The sequence below is a fragment of the Harpegnathos saltator genome, unplaced genomic scaffold (genome assembly GCF_003227715.2).
Source record: "Harpegnathos saltator strain DR-91 unplaced genomic scaffold, Hsal_v8.6 scaffold39, whole genome shotgun sequence".
Lineage (NCBI taxonomy): Eukaryota > Metazoa > Arthropoda > Insecta > Hymenoptera > Formicidae > Harpegnathos > Harpegnathos saltator.
In genome coordinates this window covers 1,064,457-1,084,297 of record NW_020230194.1, presented here as the reverse complement: position 1 = coordinate 1,084,297, position 19,841 = coordinate 1,064,457, and the positions used below count along the sequence as shown (strand labels likewise).

Here is a 19,841-nt window from a genome sequence, read left to right as displayed (position 1 = left end):
TTAATTAGCCGGCTCGTGTCTATCACGTTAAACATTTTTGAAGAAAAGAATGATGTCAGCGTCTCTCCATGTAATCGGTCAAAAATCTCAATACCGCGATTACAATCAACTCGCATGTCCAATCCGAACTGCTTCCTCGCCTTGACATTTCCGTCGAAGGTATTCTGAGATCCGTCTTGTTCGAGCAATCGAGAAAGGCGTCCGTTGTTTTTTGAAGATTCTTTGTCGATTGCCTCATAGGCCACCGGATATACCGTGTACATGAAACACGATTATCGAGATAACTATAAAGTCCTGTCAGCAATTGATGCGATCGAGAAGAAAAATGTTCGCGCAAGTTCTTCGCGCGTGATCTTAAGTTCTTAAGCGCAAATCTTGAAAAAGCTTAAAATCGTCCAAAGTCTCGGAAGAAAGGGGAAAACAAGTAGCAATTCTAACGGTAATTTTCATTGGCACGTATACTTACCTGAACGATTCGTTGAACAAATCTCTATTCGATGTCACTTTTATATAGAAAAAAAATCTCCGAACGAAAGACCAAGTTTTAGATTACACAGACCCTCACAAATACATACACTGTCGCCGTCTGTGAATACGATGAAAAATGTACAATTTTTTATTTTGTCCTAAATACTATATTATATTACAACACAGGAATCGCGCGCGACTTATCCTCCAATAACAACGTTGTCATTTGACTTAAAAAATATACAATCTCGCGGTTAGTACACCTACGATTACTTACAAGAACACCGTCGTACTTTACAAACCGTCGCGTTGCTTCACCGGCTTGACGACGGAAGTCCGCGAAATTTCACAATCCACTAGCAAGACCCAAGATCCGCGGTCTGACCTACCAACTGTACCTCGACGCGCTGGATGGCAGATTGAAAGGGAAGTCTTGTTTACATCGAGCGATGACGCTCGCGAGGACAACAATACGCCGCGCCGTCAAAGAGACTGGATTGTCCCTTCTTACAAGGGAAGGTCTGGAAACGTCCCGATTTCGGCGAGCCTTGAAAATTTCACGAGCTCCCGCATCGCTCACGTCTCAAGCCGCAGCGCTGTCTAACACAGCACGGCATTTTCTATATTACAATTATAGCACCATCGATTCGCTTCGTCTTGCAACTGCAAGTTTATAAATTAACAGTGTTCTGCATCCGCCGATGCAACGTCTTAGTATCAGAGAGCACTGGTTGTCTTCGAGACTCACTGGGCTCCTAAACACAGTGTTCAAAGAGAAGTCTGTCGAGGCGTCACTTCTCAGGAAGTTTCCAGCTAATTTTTCCTCGACAGAATTTCGCTTCTTCTCGTTGTCTCTGACAGGCAAATCTCTCGGGAAGCCACAAGCGAACTAGATCCTAGGTAAGTCTGTAGGTTTGTTTTCTACTACTGGATACTGAAAGTACTAATTCTCCTTCTCTCTCTTTCTCCAATAAAAGCTTCGACTGCACGCAGTTGCCTTTTTTGAAATCCCGTGAATGTAGGCACTGATTCAACAGTAGAAAACAAACTCTTTCCCACAGAAGAATCTGCTTCGAGTCAATGTCCATCGCTCAATGTGACATTGAAGAAATGGATTTAGTCGTTAAATATTTTTGTCAGCTTTACAAGTAAATTTCTGCTAGAGGAAAGTCGATGTGGCTCATGTTAGTGCTGATCTCTCTATGTTTTACGTTCTCGAGCCCAACGTGCTTGGATGATAGAGCGTCGTCTCGGCCCCCCATTCGTACGGGCCTTCGTGTGGGCCCAGTGTCACCATTGTACCGGGGCCCAGCGTCGTGTGAGACCCAGCACTGACCATAGCTGGGCCGGAAGACACATAACTGAGAGGCGGTCGCGGTTGATCGCGCAAACGCGCGTGCTTTACTTGCCGTTTATACCTGTAAAGAGAAACACACATCTTGCAACATTTTCGTTCCGACCTCCTTTCTAAATGACATCTGCGTGGCCGGTATCGTGAAAAAGTGGGTCTCGAGCGCGCCGGCGACCTTACCGCGCTCACTGCCGAGCGCGTTTTAAGTGACGAAGAGGAAAAAATTATTACAAGTTATCAGCGAAGTAACAAGAGAGCAGAGATAAATGCCATGAACTGCCACACGAAAAACAAAGTCAACTGTGTTTTGTAATCTACTTGTAATGAAATTACAAATCAAATGCTAAAGAGTTGACAAATAAAAAGAATACATCATATTCCCAAAGAATGAAATCATTTTATACCTTCACTTATCGTTATATCAACAAATTATACAAGGTGATTCATTCCAAATACCCATCCTAAAATAAAATAAAAGCGCAGGAGAAACGCATTGTTTGAAAAAATGTCTCAAACGAAAGTTCGAACAAGGTTACTATTGCCTTCTTAAAATCAAACTTTATCAGAAACATCTCAAATAATGCACTCCTTTCGAGGTATTCTAGGTGAGTATTCAAAATGGATCAATCTGTAGAATGATTTCACTTGTCGCTATTTCATTATGTAATGATTCAATTTGCTGTTATTAGATGTGTGAATTAATTCGGTTCATCTGGCGATCAATTGCTGTACTATGTAATTTTCTAATCTCTAATGTCTGCAAAAGGCTTCATTTTTTAGTTTTGATATCTGGCAATAATATTAAGTTGATAAACGTTTGGGCTTGTAACAATAACATCGTGTTTATCTGATTCGAAAATGTCGAAATTCGAGCCAAAAAAGCATCATTTCCGGGAAGTTTTCATTTTCTGTTTTCATTTGAAGAAAACAGCCGCTGAAGCTCATCGAATGCTCGTAGAAGCTTATGGTGAAAGTGCTCCCACCGATAAATCATGCAGAGAATGGTTTCGACGTTTCAAAAGTGATGATTTCAGTGTCGGTGACAAACCTCGTCCAGGTCAGCCGAAGAAGAGCCGAAGTTCGAGGACGAGGAATTGCAGGCGCTATAATCCATGAAGATCCATGTCAATCGCAACATGAGCTCGCGCAATTGTGGAATGTTGACCGATCAACAATTTCTGTGCGTTTGGCAGCCATGGGAAAGATTTACAAAGAAGGAAGATGGATGCCATACGAACTGAAAGAAAGAGACATCGAGAGGCGAAAAGCCATGTCTGGAATCTTGCTTGCCAGGCAAAAAAGAAAAGGTTTTTTGCATCGTATTGTGACTGGAGACGAAAAGTGGATATATTTCGATAATCCCAAACGAAGGAAATCCATTAGCGACCCAGGAAAACCATCCACATCGACACCAAAGCGGAATATTCACGGCAAGAAAATAATGCTCTGTATATGGTGGGACCAGAAGGGTATAGTGTATCATGAACTATTAAAACAGAGCCAAACCATCACTGCCGAACTTCACCAACAACAATTGATCCGTTTAAACAACGCATTGAGGAATAAGCGGCCGGAATATGCAAAGAGACATGACAAGGTGATCTTCCACGATAACGCTTGGCTACATGTTGGAAAGATTGTGAAGGCCACCTTGGAAGCACTTGGCTGGGACGTTTTACCTCACCCGCCGTATCACCAGACATTGCTCCATCCGATTATCACTTGTTCAGATCGATGGTACACAGGCTTTCGGACCAGCACTTCAACAATTATGAAGAAAGAGAGAGAAATGGCTCGATGAATGGATCGCTTCGAAGGACGAGCCGTTTTCCTTCACGGAATGCAACAAATGCTAGACAGATGGGAAAAAATAATAGCAAGCGATGGCAAATACTTTGATTAGTGTACTTTTTCATGTTTTTTCATACTAAAGTCTTTTTTTGGAAAAAAAAACGGACCGAATTAATTCACACACCTAATATATCATAAATCTTGATACACATCCAGGTGTTTTACCGATTTGCTATCGTTTGCATATATGTGCAAATTGCGTTTGTACGAAAAATTATAAAAATTACTTGATTGAACGTGCGCGCACAAGCGGATCCATCACTTACTTGGCATGCATGCAGCATAGCGCGCAGCTGGAGACGATGGTGGCGACTCCAACGAGGACCGCGATCGCCAAGACCCACATCTGCGTCATGGAGGCGTCAGCGCGCGCTACCAAAGCCGCGCAATGCTGCACCTTCTCCACATGATAAGCGCTGTAAACCTTTTTCAGCTCCTCATTCTTCGGATCGGTCAACAAGGCTCTCATCTCGTCCAGGTCGTAGGACTCCTTGCCGACCATCTGGAAGCACGAGCTGGTGGACGAGAAGTCCAGGGAGTTGTCCTCCTTGGAGTAAAACTGCGTGTCGTAGACGTTGACGCTGATGGGAAGAGACAGCGCCTGCTGGACCGCCCTCTCGAAGTCCTCCAGAGTCTTCCTGACTTCGACCGGCGGCTTCGAGAACACGAACTTCAGCATGTCGCGGTCGCGTAGCAGGAAGATCCTCACAGTGATATTGGTCTCCCGGCCAGGCGTCGCCGAGTTGTTCGCCGACACGATCATCTCCATGAAGCCGTCCGCGTAGCCCGCCATCGAGCCGGTCGTCCGGAGTTCGCCGGTGCGCGCGTTCAAGGACAACTGCGACGGGATCTCCTTCTGAGACATGGACGAGTCCACCAAGGACATGAAAGAGACTTTGCTCATGTTGTAGTTGATGGGCAACGCGCTGGAGTCGGCGTCGTCAGCCTCTAGGGTGATCAAGCTGGTGTCGATGAGCACGTTCAAGCGAACTCCCAAGGTCACGTTGTCTTTCTTAAAGCGCGGCTTATTGTCGTCAATGTCCAACACCCTGACGAGGACCTGCCTCTCCGAAGGGTCCTGCCTATTGTACGGTTTCGGAACTATGTCCGAACGTCTCGAGGTATACTTGAAGCACTTGATGGTCAGCAAGTGCGACTCCGCGCTTTCCCGGTCGAGACGGCCGTTTGACTTGATGACGGCGGAGTTGTTCTCCAGCCGCTCAACCGAGAACAGCCCCGCCTCGTTGCCGTACACGATCTCGTAATCGATCATCCCATTCTCGCCGATGTCTTCGTCGATCGCCTCGATTACACCGACCTTCGTGCCCAGTGATGTCTCCTCCAACACGCTCAGCTCGATCGGAGGACTGTCCAAGCTCCTCTTGAAATGCGGTTTGTGGTCGTCGATGTCGTTCACGATCACCTGCAGCACCCTGGTCGCCTGCTGCGGCGGATCGCCGAGGTCCTGCGCCACCAGGATCAGCGTGTAACTGTCCTTGGCCTCGCGATCGAGCAGCTTGCGAGTGCTGATCAGTCCAGTCTCGCCGTTGATCCTGAAGGCGCTCGCGTCTTTACCGAAGTTGCCGTCCTCCAGGAAGCGGAAGGTGATCCTGCCGTTCGGCAGATTCGGGTCGTCAGGATCGGACGCTACTACTTGGAACACCGGGCTGCCGACGGTGGAGTTCTCGGAGATGAAGGCCACCTCTTCCAACGTCGGTCGGATGAACAGCGGCACGCCGTCGTTGCTCACCACGTCTCCGATGTACAGGGTGAGATCCACGTCTGAGAACAAGACTGGCTCGCCATTGTCTTCCGCCCGCACTCGCATGTTGTAGGGCTCGGTTCTCCCCTTGCCTGTCAATGCTCGTGCCGAGTAAATTTCGCCAGTTGTGTGGTTAATTTTGAACAGCCCTGAAAGAGATAACAACAGTCACGCAACACATTATGAATTACTTTGCGAGGCGTTTTGTGTGTTTTGACGCTAAATATATTAAAGCAATAAAATGACAGATTTTGAGAAAAATACGTAATGCAAGAGGAAGAATATTTAGAATATCTTTCGAGTGATTTTTTTAGTTCTGCTCCGTGTCAATTAAAAATATAAAATGCGTGATTCCAGGATTGAGTAATTTTTATATGAAATTGATAATTATTCTTATTCCCTTATAAATTACTTTCTCATAGAAATAAATCAATTTTGCGGCGTTTTAGAAACGCCAAATGCATCATTATAAAAAATTAAATAGTCTTTTTAAAAAGCAATCATCAATTTCATGTAGAAATCACTGAATTCTAGTGGATTTTATATTTTTAATTAACATTGAATAAAACTAAAATGAAAAATAAATATTTCCTCTTGAATTATATATATTTTTCCAAAATCCTGTCGCTATGATTTTTCCAATAGAGATAAGTCGTTATTCTCATTGGTGGATCTAGTGTTAATTTAATTTAATTTTAGTTAACATCTCTTTTGTAAAAAATAATAGGCGCCCTTGTGGTACGCCTTGTCTGTTCTTCATCCGCCCGCGACCTACCGTTGGCTTCACCCTCATCGATGATCTCGTAATTAATCGTCCCGCCTTCACCTTCATCAGGATCGGTAGCAGTGATGTTCACCACGCTGATTCCTATCGGCGCGTTCTCGGGAATCACCGCCGTGTAGAATTCCTGCTCGAAGCTGGGCTCGTTGTCATTGACGTCGATTACGTCGACGGTCACTAAAACTCGGCTGCTTCGCTGCTCGGCTCCGCCTTGCGGCATGTCCGAGGCCACGACATAGAAACGCAAGACCGACTGCCTCTCTCTGTCGAGAGTCGTGTTGGTGGCGATCTGTGGAATATTCATTTCGTTAATCATTCTAACAACGTGAAAATGGAAGGAACATTTAAAAAGTGTCTTTTATTCGCACTTCAAATTATTATATTATCACGTATTAATTTTTCGTATTAAAAGGAACTAAATTATTCATTATGTCTTGGACATATTGTTTCTGGGATATCCTTGAAAATTTGCTAATCTCCCAAATGTTAGACATTGCAACATAAAATCTGAATTAAAACATTCAGAGATGTTTATCTTACCTGAATGTTACCCAATATGGGGTCCACCTCGAAGAGATTCGCATTCTCGCCAGTCAGAGAGTATCGCACCTCGCCGTAGCCCCTTTTGATCTCCTGTTCAGTGCTGGAGCTATCCATATCGACCGCGTCCACATTCAGCACGACCTTCGAGGACTTGGCCGACTCCAACACGGAAATCTTATAGTCCTTTTGACCGAAGATCGGACTGTTGTCATTGATATCCTGAATCTCGACGATCACGTTGGCCTCCGACATCTTTCGCGTTATGTCGTAGTCCCTGGCGAGCGCTCGCACTTTGAAGCGAATAAACTGGAAACAAACAGCCATGAATAATCTCTAAAGGTGTTATAAAAATAGTAATTGTGATATTAGAATCAGAAATATAATGATCATCTTATCAAAATTTAGACATATTTGATTTAATCTCCGAATTTCTCTGTCGTCACACAACACACATCTCGTTACCTTCTGGTTCAGTTCCTCATAATCCAATCTCCTGTTCAACACCACGTTGCCGCTCTGAACGCCTACATTGACGTAGCCTTCGTCGTCGTCCTCTCTCACCAGCTCGAATCTTTGGATCGGATATCCGGTTATCGGTTCTTTCGCCGACAGCATCAACAGCGTCGTGCCCAACGGCTGCTCCTCCGGAATCGTAATTTTTATCGTCGGATTGTTCGCCGACCATCCAGGATTATTGAACGTAGGATTGTCGTCGCTATAGGCCTGAATGTAGATGGTCACCTCCACCTTCGCCACCTGTTCATCCTTATCGACGACTGCATTCAGGTCTCGCACCTGCACCGTCAATATCACGACGGCAACCACTTGATAATCCAATACTTGGTTCACGGTTATTAGGCCGGTCGTGGAATTGACGCGAAAAGCGCTCTTATAGTCGTAAGAAGCGGTGCTCTTCAAGGCCACGCCAGTCTTGTCGACGGCCCGTATCGGTTCCACCAGAGAATACTCGAGATTGGCGTCTGCGTCAGGATCGGTCGCCACCACCTTCAGCACAGGTTCATCTAATCGCGAAGAAGTTGTCATATAACACCTTCGTTGAAAAGTACTCGAGTACTTGAAAACGGCAATTTAAAAATCAGCACTTGTCAGCTGAATTTGGTAACTTTACTGACGGCTGATTTTCTCAAGTTCGTTTGCGCTCACCAATGGCTGCACGTTCCGACACGTAAACCTGATACGTGGACTCATTGAAAGTCGGCGGCTTATTATTCACGTCTATGATGTTCACCGTGACGGTGGTGGTAGCAGTTTCCTTGACGGGTGTGCCTGAATCAACGGCGTACACTATCACCTCGTACTTCTCACCGCCGGCTTCCAGGTCCAAGCGAGCGTCCGGCGACACAGTTATGATGCCCGAGCTGTGAGCAAAAGAACTTATTCATCTTCATTCTGTCATACTTCTGTCATACTACTGAAAAGTACAAGCTGAAGAATTTAAAAAATTGATGACAGACGAAAAATTTTTTTACTCATCCAAATGTAAATCTTTGTATATATTTTCTCTGCCAAATTTTAAAAATAGAACCTGAAGAATTAAAACAAGTTGTTGATCATACAGGAGAAACTTTTTTAATTATTGATATATTGATCCTTGTTTCATCTTATTTCTACCTGCAAATTTGACAAGTATAACTTGAAGAATTCCAAAGAATTGATAGCACGCGAAAAATTGTTGGAAAGGTCTATTGTCATATTCTATTATAATTTTCTCGTAAGGTTTATCAACTGGTGGTTAATGCCGTACCTGGAGTCAATGACGAAGTTATCCTTGGACCCGGAAGCGATGTAATACTGCAACAGATTGTCCCTGCCGTCGGGATCATTGGCGATCACTCGAATGACTTCCGTTCCGGGAGCAGCGTTCTCCAAGAGCCTCGCCCGATAAGTACTGGGACCCGGCAAGTTCGACTTGTAGTTTCCTCGGAAGATAGGCTTCTGGTTGCCCGGCACCCCAACGCGAACGAGGACCTTCGCCTCGGAGTGCAACGGCAGAACACCAGCGTCCGTCGCGCGGATCACCAATTCGTAAATGCCTCTCTCAGTGTCTCCGGAGCGAACCGGCTTTGACATGGTTACTTCACCCGAGTCCGGATTAACCTGCAGGTTTTAATAAATAATTTAGTTCGTAGCTCAACACGGCCTTAATAACTGTTTATTTTTTATCTGCAGAGACAACAAGATCCAAACGAAGTACGTTACAAAATATTTACAGTACGATACAATATAATTTGAAAGAAACGGGGATAAAATCAGAAAATCATCACTATAATCTTATTAGTAACCAAATTTCACCTTCACCACATCCACCCTCACTGAAGGAACTGCGAAGGAACACTTCAGCTACGCACCTTGAAGACGTCGTCCGTCATGCTGTTGTGTCTGCTGATCGAGTACGTGACTCTCCCGTTTCCCTGAGTCGGCCCGTCGACGTCGGTCGCCCTGACAAACACCTGCGGGTCAAAGCTGGTAGCGCCTTCGCGAATTGTCCTCGAGTACTCCGCCTGCTCGAACACCGGCTGGTTGTCGTTGACGTCGTCTAGCTCGATGAGAATATTAACGGCGGACACTCGACCGCCCCCGTCCTTCGCCTCCATCGTCAGGGAGTAGGACTTCTGTGTCTCGTAGTCCAGCTTTTTCGCCACGGATATGCCACCCACCTGCGGGTTGGTGCTGAACTTGTCCGCACCGAAACCACGCAGCGTGTACGTCAACTTGCTGAAAGAGCCGCTGTCGTAATCCCTCGCGTAAACGTCGCCGAAACGAGTGCCCGGTTCTGCGTCTTCAGGGACCGACAGTTTATACACCGCCTGCGAGAACTCGGGACTGTGGTCGTTGGCGTCCAACAGCTGGATGTGCACTCTAGTGGTGGCCACCTGCAGCATAGAGCATGTGCACTTCACTATTTGATTTTCAAGCATTTGATTCAACTTGGAATCTAAATCAGAATTCTGCTTAATCATTTATTATTTCTTTCATACGGTTGTATGGAACTTTTGTAATTATTATCTCTCTAACACAGTTATACGTATAATTTAAATAATAATGTTGATTGCAACAGTGGCATTAGGGAATTCGGTTCCTAACGCTATTTTAGAATCAGCTTGTTGGTTCTTCATTACGCTAATTATTCATATTTATTATTCAGCAAAATTCACGAAAAGATCTATGCGAGCAATTGATTGAGAAGTGTGCAGAGTTTATTAAACTAACCACTCTGTTCGCCACTATCGCGATAACCTCAAACTCGAGCTCCCTCTTCGCGGGGTCGTCCACATCGTAGTCGAGAACGTTGACGTCCTTAGCCTTGATCACAATCGGCACTCGGCCCTGAGCCTCTTCGGGGCTGACGGTGAATGCCTTGCTAATTCCAGGATACCTCGGCACATCTCGCAACGCCAGAAGATACTTGGCATTGTCGCCCACATCACCGTCGCTCACAATTATATTCAGACCTGCTTAATCATGATGTTGTCAGACGGAAGATCTCCTTGAATCGCAGAAGAAACGCGGACAATAGCGCGGAGGTAGAGAATCGCGAATTCTCCATTTCTACCAAGATCTGAATCTTGCGAACGATTATTCAGAAAAAAAAAAACCAGAATTAAGAGTAAAATTTTAATTACAAAAAAATTAACTTTCAACTATAAGATTAAATAGAGAATCTAGACTTGAGAAAAGACCCAACCTTATAAACAATTATTCAGAAAAAGACAATCAAAAATAAGACGAATAATTTTAGAAATAAAATTTTCGACTTCAGAATATGAAAAAGAATATATATATAATAAAAAAAATGTTCAAGATTAATTTACAGACAAGCGGACAACGCGGCTCTGATAGATTGAACCACCTGGTAACGGAGTATCCTTTCCGATATCCTCGGAAATCCTGATGCTGAAGTAATCCTCGTTGAAAACCGGCACGAGGTCGTCCACGTCCGTGACTACGATCGTCACGACCGATGTCGCGGTATCGGCCGGTATCTCGTTGTTGATCAGCTCGGTCGCTTTGACTTGGAAGGTGTAAATGCCGCCGTTCTGCAGGATCCTAGGGTCCTCACGATCCAAGGAGACGTTGGTCGTGACCAACCGGCCGATCGTGACATCGCCATCGCGGGACACCACAAGATCGAAGTGGCCTGCGTCCTCGTCCTCCAACGTCAGCAACAGATTCCTCGACTCGCCGGTGTCACCGTCTCGCGCTCGCACTATCAGGACCGTATGACTAGCTGCGGTGTTCTCCGGAAGCGCCGCGCTGTAGGGCGCATTCAGGAAAACGGGTGGCTGATCCTGCGCAACGGAGAACGGCGTGACACAGATTACAACATTACGACGAGTCATCGACTCGACGATTTGGCGGCCTCATTTGGCAGCCCCATTTGGCGGCGTTCACGTTGACAGGCAATGATTGAATAATGATGATTCCCCGCTAATTTGATCGCAAATGGCGTTATTATCCAATGTGAAGCCACCCGTGCGACCACTTGTTCGAGACCTACTTACCTGAACATCGAGGACATCGACAGCAACGGTTGCTCGGGCCTGTAGCCGCTTCAGCGGGTCACTGGCTCCGTCGACCGCCAGCAGATTGATCAAGTAAGAATTCCTCCTCTCGTAGTCCAACGGCTTCGCCAACGTGATCTGCACGTCGTATCTGCCTTCGGCCAGCTGGAAGTATCATTCATCGCCACTATATCAATCTCGTTAGTTATTTTTTCTTCTTTTAACAGACAAGAACACCCCATTGCGTTACATTAGCAATTTAATTGCGAATAAGAAAAGTTCTCAAATGCAAGATCGACAAGTTATAAAAAATATACAGCCAAGCTAAGGCAAGAGAATTTGCAAAATCGGGACCATTAAATTGAAATAAAAGACGGGACATCAAATAAACCTTCAAATAAACTAAAGTAAGAGAAATCTCAGAAGTTACAACGTGCTAGAATTCTTAGTTTAAGAACACACCATCGATGTGAAATGCAGAATCCTGGGAAGAAATTCCAGACTTCAAAAACGACTATAATACAATTTAATTCTCCATTTTTTAATTTCATCCTAATGATCGACTTTTCTTTTTTATTTCCCGTTAATCAAATTGCAGTCTGCCATATTGATGAGTCGATTACCTTCTCCGTGGAGATGTCGAAGACCTCGCAGACGTCGTCATCACGCGACGACGCGACGCATTGCACGTGCACGTCGGCGTTCACGCCGCCGTCCCGGTCGGTGATCGTGATCGTGCCTTCAGGAAGCAGCAAGCCACCCACGTGGGCACTCTCCGGCACCCTGGCCGCATACGGTCGGCCATGGTACATAGGCGGATTGTCATTCTCGTCGAGCACCGCGATCTCACGACGAAGAGACACCGTGTTGGGTTCCGAACCAGCGATACCTTCGTCTGAAAAGAGCGGACTCGTCCTCATGAAATCGAATTCACTCGTACTGCATTGATATCGAAGGCACTCCATAACCGAAAACGTACGTAGCAAATCTGATTCTCTTTCGTGCGATTTTTTGAAGAGCACATTATGATTCTTTTTCAAATGTCAGTTAAATGAAAAGTATGTATATTAACTGTATTTGATGAAAATTTAATGACCGAGCATAAATCAAGCGTGTGTAAACTGGAGATACTTGCAGAAAACTTACCTGTTATGCTGATGATGACTTCGATGAGGTCTTGCGTTTCCCTGTCCAGAGCTCTCCTCAAAATTACCACACCGGTCTCCCTGTTTACGGTGAAATACTCGCCGCTGATGGAGTAATGCAGTCTGGATCCTTCGGGATCTTCTCCCTGAAGAGTGTAAACGGGAGCGCCAGGTGGTGTACCCTCCGACACGGCCAACCTGGCCATGTCTCCGCCTTGTATGAAGTGGGGCGCCCTGTTTATCACCTGACCCCATGACGAAGACCACGTAGAGACCAGTAGCAATAGAATCGTCCACATCGTCACCTAAAGTGGATTCGCGCTTTATCGAATAGTTGGTAGCTAGAGAATAGCAGTAGGAAATAGTAAAGCAAATCAATTAAAAGGACGGATTGACAAAAGAAGAAGAAAGAGTGACATATTTCTAAGAATTGATTATTATTATAGATAATAGAAAGATAACAGAGTTATAGAAAATAAACGTTAGTTTTATTTAAATATATTTAATATCTAACTAAAATCAAACTAAAATTATCTCATATTAAAATATTATAGAATACTTCGAAAAATAAAAGAATATATCCTCCCTCCGAGATATAAAAAGCAATTTATAAGTATCGTGTACTGTTTCCTATGGTTGAACGCCGCACAAAGAACTGAAAATACAACCGGAAAAAAAGCCGGAACTGTCGAAGCGGAAAAACACCCGTCATCAAAGAATGTCTATATCGAGAACCTCGCCATGAGGACTGTTAACGAACCCAACGCAGAAGTTCGTCGAACCATTACTCGAAAAGCTACAGCCGACGTACGATCAGTACAGACGAGCGTGATCGGGATAGGAAATAGCGATCGCGTGAGCAGGATACAACGAGAGGTTCGGAGTCGCTCCAACCGCTCCGCTCAAACGCGACTATCTACCTTCTAACGCGTTCCTTTTAGTCGCTCTGTAAGAGAAGTCCGGCGTCCAGGTGAACCACGACCGGTACTCCGCAGCCTCCGCAATCGACCGGCTGCGCCGGCCAGCCGGTCGGCGTCAGAATGCGAATTTTCCGCCGAGTGAAACGCCGTTAGAAATCGGACTCCATTTCTGGCGCTCCATTTCGTTCGCAGGAGTCTGCCAATCTATATGTGAGAACGACTCGGCGACGTGACCAAATCGAATCGCACGACTAAGCCGCGAGAAACGTCGGAAAAGCGCGGCGTTCTCACAACGCGGCGTGCCCGGCAGGAAGTCATGGACGAGCTCGTGAAAGAAAATTAATTAGTTCTACGTCGTGTCTATTTACTACTTTACGAGTGTCTATGGTACAATTGTTATGTCGTAACCGTGAACTCTTTAATTAAGCAAATTTACATTGGGAGAAAAGTCATATAAAGATTACTCGTTTCAGGTACTTCATCAGTTTATATATCTATCGTAAATTCATCGTAAGTATTAAATTTACTCGAAGTACATTCTAAATCTTTTCTGACTTCTGAATCCTAAATTTAATATTTCAATAAAAAGTACTCGATTAAAGAATAAGAATATTAAAACAAAACTTTACTCTTTTGCTATATAGAGTGTAAGTTTTATAATATTCTTGAAAAGAAAATGAATTCTTCTCTCGAATATGCAATGATGAGCTTCCTTAAAATTTCTGAAGAGTATATTTTCCAAAATTACTACCAGGAAAAAAATCCTTTGTCATCAAAGATAACCATTACTTATAACAGAAGAATAATAAACTGAGCAGTCGTTTTTCTCAGCAGAAACAAGCTGAAGAAAGCAACAGAATTACCTCAAGTTCAACTTGAAGGGAATGCTCATTGAAAATCTCGAAATCCTCAATCTTCAAAGCGCAATCGAAAGTATCTGTGCGACACAGACGGCTGAAGAAACCCCCGCTCAGCCGGGGGTTGTGACATTGACGCAGACACGAGCGCAGCGCGCACATGACCGCTCGTTCCCCCTGATTAACGTTCCCACGCGGCATCCGCCGGGGAACAACATCGGCGGGGTCTTATCGTTATTATCTCCCGGCGAGATAAGGCGATCCAGCGTCACCGGCACCAGGAAGGAGCGAGCGACGTCGTCGAGAGCAACAATGACATAGCGTGGGGTAATGGCCCTGCATTTCCTCGACGCCTTCGTGCGTGCAGAACGACCTCGACTTCCGCGTTCCCCGCCGGCCACGGCGGATCAGGAAGGATTGTCCTCGGCAGATGTAATTATTAATCGGGCGGAGGGAGGAAATTTACGGTCACTGATACCCGCGGCCGGATCTCCCTCTTCGCTCGCACCGAGCAAGAGCCGAGAGCACAGCTCGCGAAGAAGAAGGCTCATTATGCACCGGGAGGAAGCGCGTGTTACGCGCGATGCAGAATGCAATCTCCTGCAGCGAGGATACGACACGCGAACGAGCACGCACGAGTGAGCGCATAATAGTGCATGTGGCAGAGCGCTCCGAAAGGATGCGAAGACGCTGCCTGATGATTGCGGGCACGTGTCTGTGTTGGCTGAGGCCTACGCTCGCCGCGAGAGTTCTCTTCGGGTTCTCACTGGAAGCTCGCGCGGATGTCGATGTAGATTGTAGGCAGATTCGGATAATCATCGTCCGATGCGTATGCCGATTACGCCAAGACGCGTTTCCGTCTTCGAGAATATTTCCTTCCGCATGCGGCAGCTGCGTCATTTTTCAGCGCTCACCAAGTCGGCTTTTTCATAACGTGTAGAAATACAAAAACAGGCCGACCTGGTTTTGAAGTTGGCTGTTAGCTAGTGTAAGCTAGATAAGCAATCGCAGAAACGTTGTTTCAAGAGGCAGAAATGAGAACATTACTTATGTGTAACTTATAGTTTGGTGTCTTTAAGGTTTAATTTAAAATTTATTATATACTTATAGTCGTAATAGTGATTGGTTGTAAATTATACTTTATAGCATGGCGATAATTTTTTTCACCTCTACGCTGTAGTTTCTTTTATACAGCTGTCAGCTAACTTATTTTTATAGCTGCCAGAAGAAGTGAATGTAATTAGATTGCTGGCTGGTCAACAACGTTAAGCACAAATTTACTGCCTTGTGGCGAGACACTCACGAGATTCAGTTTCTACTCGGGGCCTGATCTCCTCTCACGATGAAAGTGGAAGCCCGCAGTTACAGTCCTCCAAAAGCGACATTCCTCCACGCGAGGCAATTATCCTTAATTGTCGAATGTGGAACGGGACAGCTCGCGCGGATTCGAAGACCGCCGCGACCCAGTCTTCCATCGCGCGAAAATTTCGCAAACCGCAACTCCTTGCATTCTTATAGTATGTCGAACGATGTGTGCGGCGTTAATGGGATCGCACGTTATCCCGAAGCGAGCCTTCGCTTCGCCCGTTCCTTCGCGCTCAAAGCAACGCGGAAAACTGCGGGTGGAAACCGTGACGCGACGATGCGCCGCGAGAGCACGATGTTCGCCGCGTGGATTACGACACGTAGGGAACCTTAAACAGAAGCGACCGTTACTGCCAGCCAAGTATAAAATGATACCGCGAGATTGGATGATGGCACCGACCGCGGCGTGCGCGCGAGAAAGGAGAGAAACGCGGCTCGCTGCTACGCTCAAGCGTTTGGAAACGCATCCTTGCGAAAGATCGCCGCGGTTGCGCAACGCGTCGCCTTGTGTTACTCTATATCTAATTGTCGTCGTTTACCTGGCGGGGCAGCCGCCGCCAGCGAAGTTCTACGACAGATCAATTTGTCGTAACGGGACTTCCTAACGGATCCGCCGTCGCGTACGCAATCGTCTGACCGCAGAATTTTGATGCACGAGTTACCGGCGCCACGATGCAAATGAGAAGAGAAGCGTCCTTTGGTCCTTTGATCGATGTGTGTCGTAGTTGATAATATTATTAATTACTATTAATTATTGTTATTTATTAATAACGCGTTAATTGGCACGCTTATCTCCACCGATTTATTGTTTAATCTGTGCCTAAATTAATGGAATACCGGTAAGCGCTATGTGTAGTCCATCTGTTGAAGTCGATGATGCGGCAACAATCGCAGTGATAATTCGAGATTGATCAACGTCCGTCAGCAAAAGCAGCTGCGAATAACAATAGTAATTGATAATACATGTCTCGTCGCAGCGAACTTTTACATCGCGCTATCCGATATTTTTAATTCAACTCGAGAATTGCATATAATGCACGATTCTCTGCGGGTCGCAGAAGTAGTTCTTCATTTATTAGAGAATCCTACTTTTCGTGTGCATCGAGGTAACCCGATAACTGGAATTACTCGAATTACTGTGTCAGGTTCAAAATCGTCAGGTCTATCCTAGAAACGACTCCAAGATCACATCAAACCAGAAGGAAGGGGGAACGGAGAGGCAGGAGTACAAGTGGGACAAGTAACTCGTCAGGTTGAGAGAGACGGAAGCGGCGAGTGGCCGAGGGAGCGAAGGAGCGAGGGAGAAAGAAAAAAACCGTTACACCCCTCTTCCTTCGGCTGCCGGCCGTTACGTTACGCTCTTGGAATCCTGACACTGCGTGACCAAGTGATGCCAGGATGAATGACGAAGAAAAGGAATATCCTGCTGAGCGCGTATCTTCTTCTTGCGGGAGGCTCTTCACTTTCATCAGTCAGCTTCGCGGAAAAAGACACCTGTTGCGAAATACATAACTTGCCGATCAGCGGGACGTTCCCTCATCACCGCGGGTTTTCGTAAACCGGGATCCTTCGCGGAGGAAAAAAACGGCATCGGCAGGAAAGAATAGCAGAGTCAGCATCGTATAAATTTTCCAGCTCGGCGATTTCAATGTGAGTCGCGACTACGCGACGTCTCGCGCGAGCAAAATCGTAAATTGCGGTCGAAACGTTATCGCGAGTGTCCTTTTGCTGTCGTCACACAGAGAGAGAAAGAGAGAGAGAGAGAGAGAGAGAGAGAGAGAGAGAGAGAAAGGAAGTGGCATCACTTCCGCGTTAGCACACGGTTCGCAATTTGACCCATTCTTCACCCATTCTTTCAGTAGCAATTTCGGCAATCCTGCGTCTTCTTAATAGGCGGAAATCGCGCCACGATCGGAGCCACGAGAAGAGCGCGGTCAGAAAATCGACACCCACGCATCTTTTCCTGTTTCGCGAACTTGACACCGGTTCCTTGTAACCAGGACTTCGCTGACTCGCAAATCCACCGGTCGAAACTGGTTTCCTCCCGCGGAATGACGAAAAGGACCACGGCGATTCGGCCAGACCTGCATGACTACGTCGAGCTTACGAGTGTTATTCGACAATCCGCAGAAATTTTGGGGGGCTCGTCGGCTTTCAGAAATCCCGGAGGAGGGTCAGTCGACGCGAGGACGCGTGACGATAACACGTCGAAATGGTGTTGGAGGACGCAAGAATCGAGCGATTCCACGTCCTGCCGACATTGTTCGTGATTGCAGTCTTTTTGAACTTGCAATTTGTGCGCAAAGCGTAGGTAGACTTGAAAGCGGATAGCGACTCCGACTGGTTCTAACGTCGTCCTCGTGTCACCGTTCCACGGGCACCGGACAAAAGGAGAAGCGCGGTGATACCGTTGCGCCAGGAAATCGCCGACGAGACGATATCCTCAATCGACGACCTCGATTCCTCGATTAGCGCGCGCGCTCGACTCCAGAAGCCGATCCTGCTACTTTCCTCGTCGCTGTGAGATTCCTTCGGACGTGCGAATAGATTTCGGACACTCGTCGAGGGTGACCCAACAATCGAATCAAGACCAACGAAGACCCTGAATAATTAACAATTGTGCAGAATCTGATGGACAAACTCAATCGAAGGGACAAGTCGCGGATTGCTTTCAAAAAACAAGACGACCTCACGGAAGCCGCACATCATCCGGAAATTTGGGCCGTTGAAGGCGGAAGGATCCTCTCGAAGGACTTCTCAAGACCAGGCGATCGACAGCGACTGAAGCGAAGATTGAAGGACACGACAATCCGATTCATTGATTATCCAAGATTAACGAACCTCAGAGTCAGCATTTGATGTTTCCCAAAACACCCGCACGACAGCTCGCGGCACAAACCAGAACAGACCACAGTCGGGAACAAAGACTCTGCGTCACGCGGAGCAGGGCGGCGCGGGCAGGTATCCAAGTAAACGTTTTCGGTAATTATCATCTATGAGGCCGATGACCGATGAGATGCTGCCTCGACCTGCCGCACGTGCAAACTCACCTTCCAAAGTCGCTGCGAGATCTCGCGCTGGCAAGCACAATCGACGTTATCACCTCATCGTGTCCTCACAGCACCGCACGTGTTATATTCCCGCCAGCACACGACGGTATACGTGTTCACTGGGACGCGCAGCACGCGAAACCGCGCTGGATCCGCATGGTACGCGGCTACCTGCGGACAGGTAACTAAGAGGACGCGGAGGTGACGAAGAGGAGCGAACGGAGGTGAACTGTGATTCTCGAGAGTCGCGGCCTCACATCGGCGTCCGTCGTTCGTTTCGGACCGAAAAGAACCAACCGGTGTCTGCCAGCCAATGGACAGGTCTACACTGCATCCTAAGGAGGTATGCGGCCTCCGCCACGGGAGAGTGGAAGGTATGGAGAGAGAAAGATGGAAAGAGAAAGAGAGAGAGAGAGAGAGAGAGAGAGACAGAGAGAAGCGCCTTGGAGTAAGGAGAGCCTATAGTCTGTGCCGGTTAAAGCCCCACCGATCACTACGACCCGAGGGGCGAGTCTTTTTTCTCGTCTCTCTCTTTCTCTCTCTCTCTCTCTCTCTCTCGCTCTCTCTATCGGGGTGCCGAACGGACCTGGAGATCCTCACGACCTGACCTTCGGCCGCCAGCTCCAAAGGGTCGACAACTTGGTCCCGAAAGGACTACGTAACTCGCTAAGACGATTCGCCTTTGATCGGCATCGCGATCGGCAGCGAGAGAGAGAGAGAGGGAGAGAGAGAGAGAGAGAGAGAGAGAGATTACGTCACTGGTTTTCCTGACATTTCGTTCGTGCCGAGATCGATCTCGAAGACGCTGTGACCTTTCGATGTCGGCTCTCTAATTGATCTCCGGATAAATCCAGCGCGGAAAACTTGACTCCGCGAGGCGAGCCGGTCGCGCCTACCATCTCGTGATCGTTATACAATGAGGAGACGCACTTCGACAATTACACTTCCAGGAGAAAACTTCGCCGGAGAAAGCAACGTCCGGTTTTTTTATTCATACGATAAAATGCGTCCACTTTCATAAAAACGATACAAGATACCCCCTTCGTAGTTTCGAGTTTCGAGGACCGCTTCATCTCTCATCAGAATATAGCGGATGGTCTTTCCGTCCGCGATTGCACTTCTCAAAATTCTATATCATATACTTGTAAAATAAAAGAAAAATTCAATTCTGAATAAAATGAAAGTAAACTATTAAGTCGCTGTATAATTTTCGATTTAAAACATT

The 19,841-nt window shown here is 46.5% G+C and overlaps 1 protein-coding gene across 3 annotated transcripts; it reads right to left on the bottom strand.

The window, feature by feature from the left end:
• Nucleotides 1–1,316: 1,316 nt before the first annotated feature.
• On the bottom strand, nt 1,317–18,927 carry Cad74A (cadherin 74A). Of its 3 annotated transcripts, none has more exons than XM_011155171.2 (14): nt 18,617–18,927; nt 12,426–12,729; nt 11,903–12,174; nt 11,280–11,444; nt 10,628–11,066; nt 9,988–10,229; nt 9,126–9,650; nt 8,522–8,874; nt 7,921–8,135; nt 7,219–7,778; nt 6,754–7,062; nt 6,208–6,502; nt 3,937–5,581; nt 1,317–1,886 (listed from the first exon to the last, which is right to left on the bottom strand). In XM_011155171.2, exons 2-14 carry the CDS (start codon nt 12,721–12,723, stop codon nt 1,676–1,678), a joined length of 5,529 nt encoding a protein of 1,842 aa, XP_011153473.2. In that variant the 5' UTR covers nt 12,724–12,729; nt 18,617–18,927; the 3' UTR covers nt 1,317–1,675. The 3 variants fall into 3 exon arrangements, with proteins under 3 accessions (XP_011153473.2, XP_025156652.1, XP_025156651.1); XM_025300867.1 differs by lacking the exon at nt 18,617–18,927 and adding an exon at nt 18,408–18,562; XM_025300866.1 differs by lacking the exon at nt 18,617–18,927 and adding an exon at nt 15,505–15,852.
• Between the last annotated feature and the right edge of the window lie 914 nt (nt 18,928–19,841).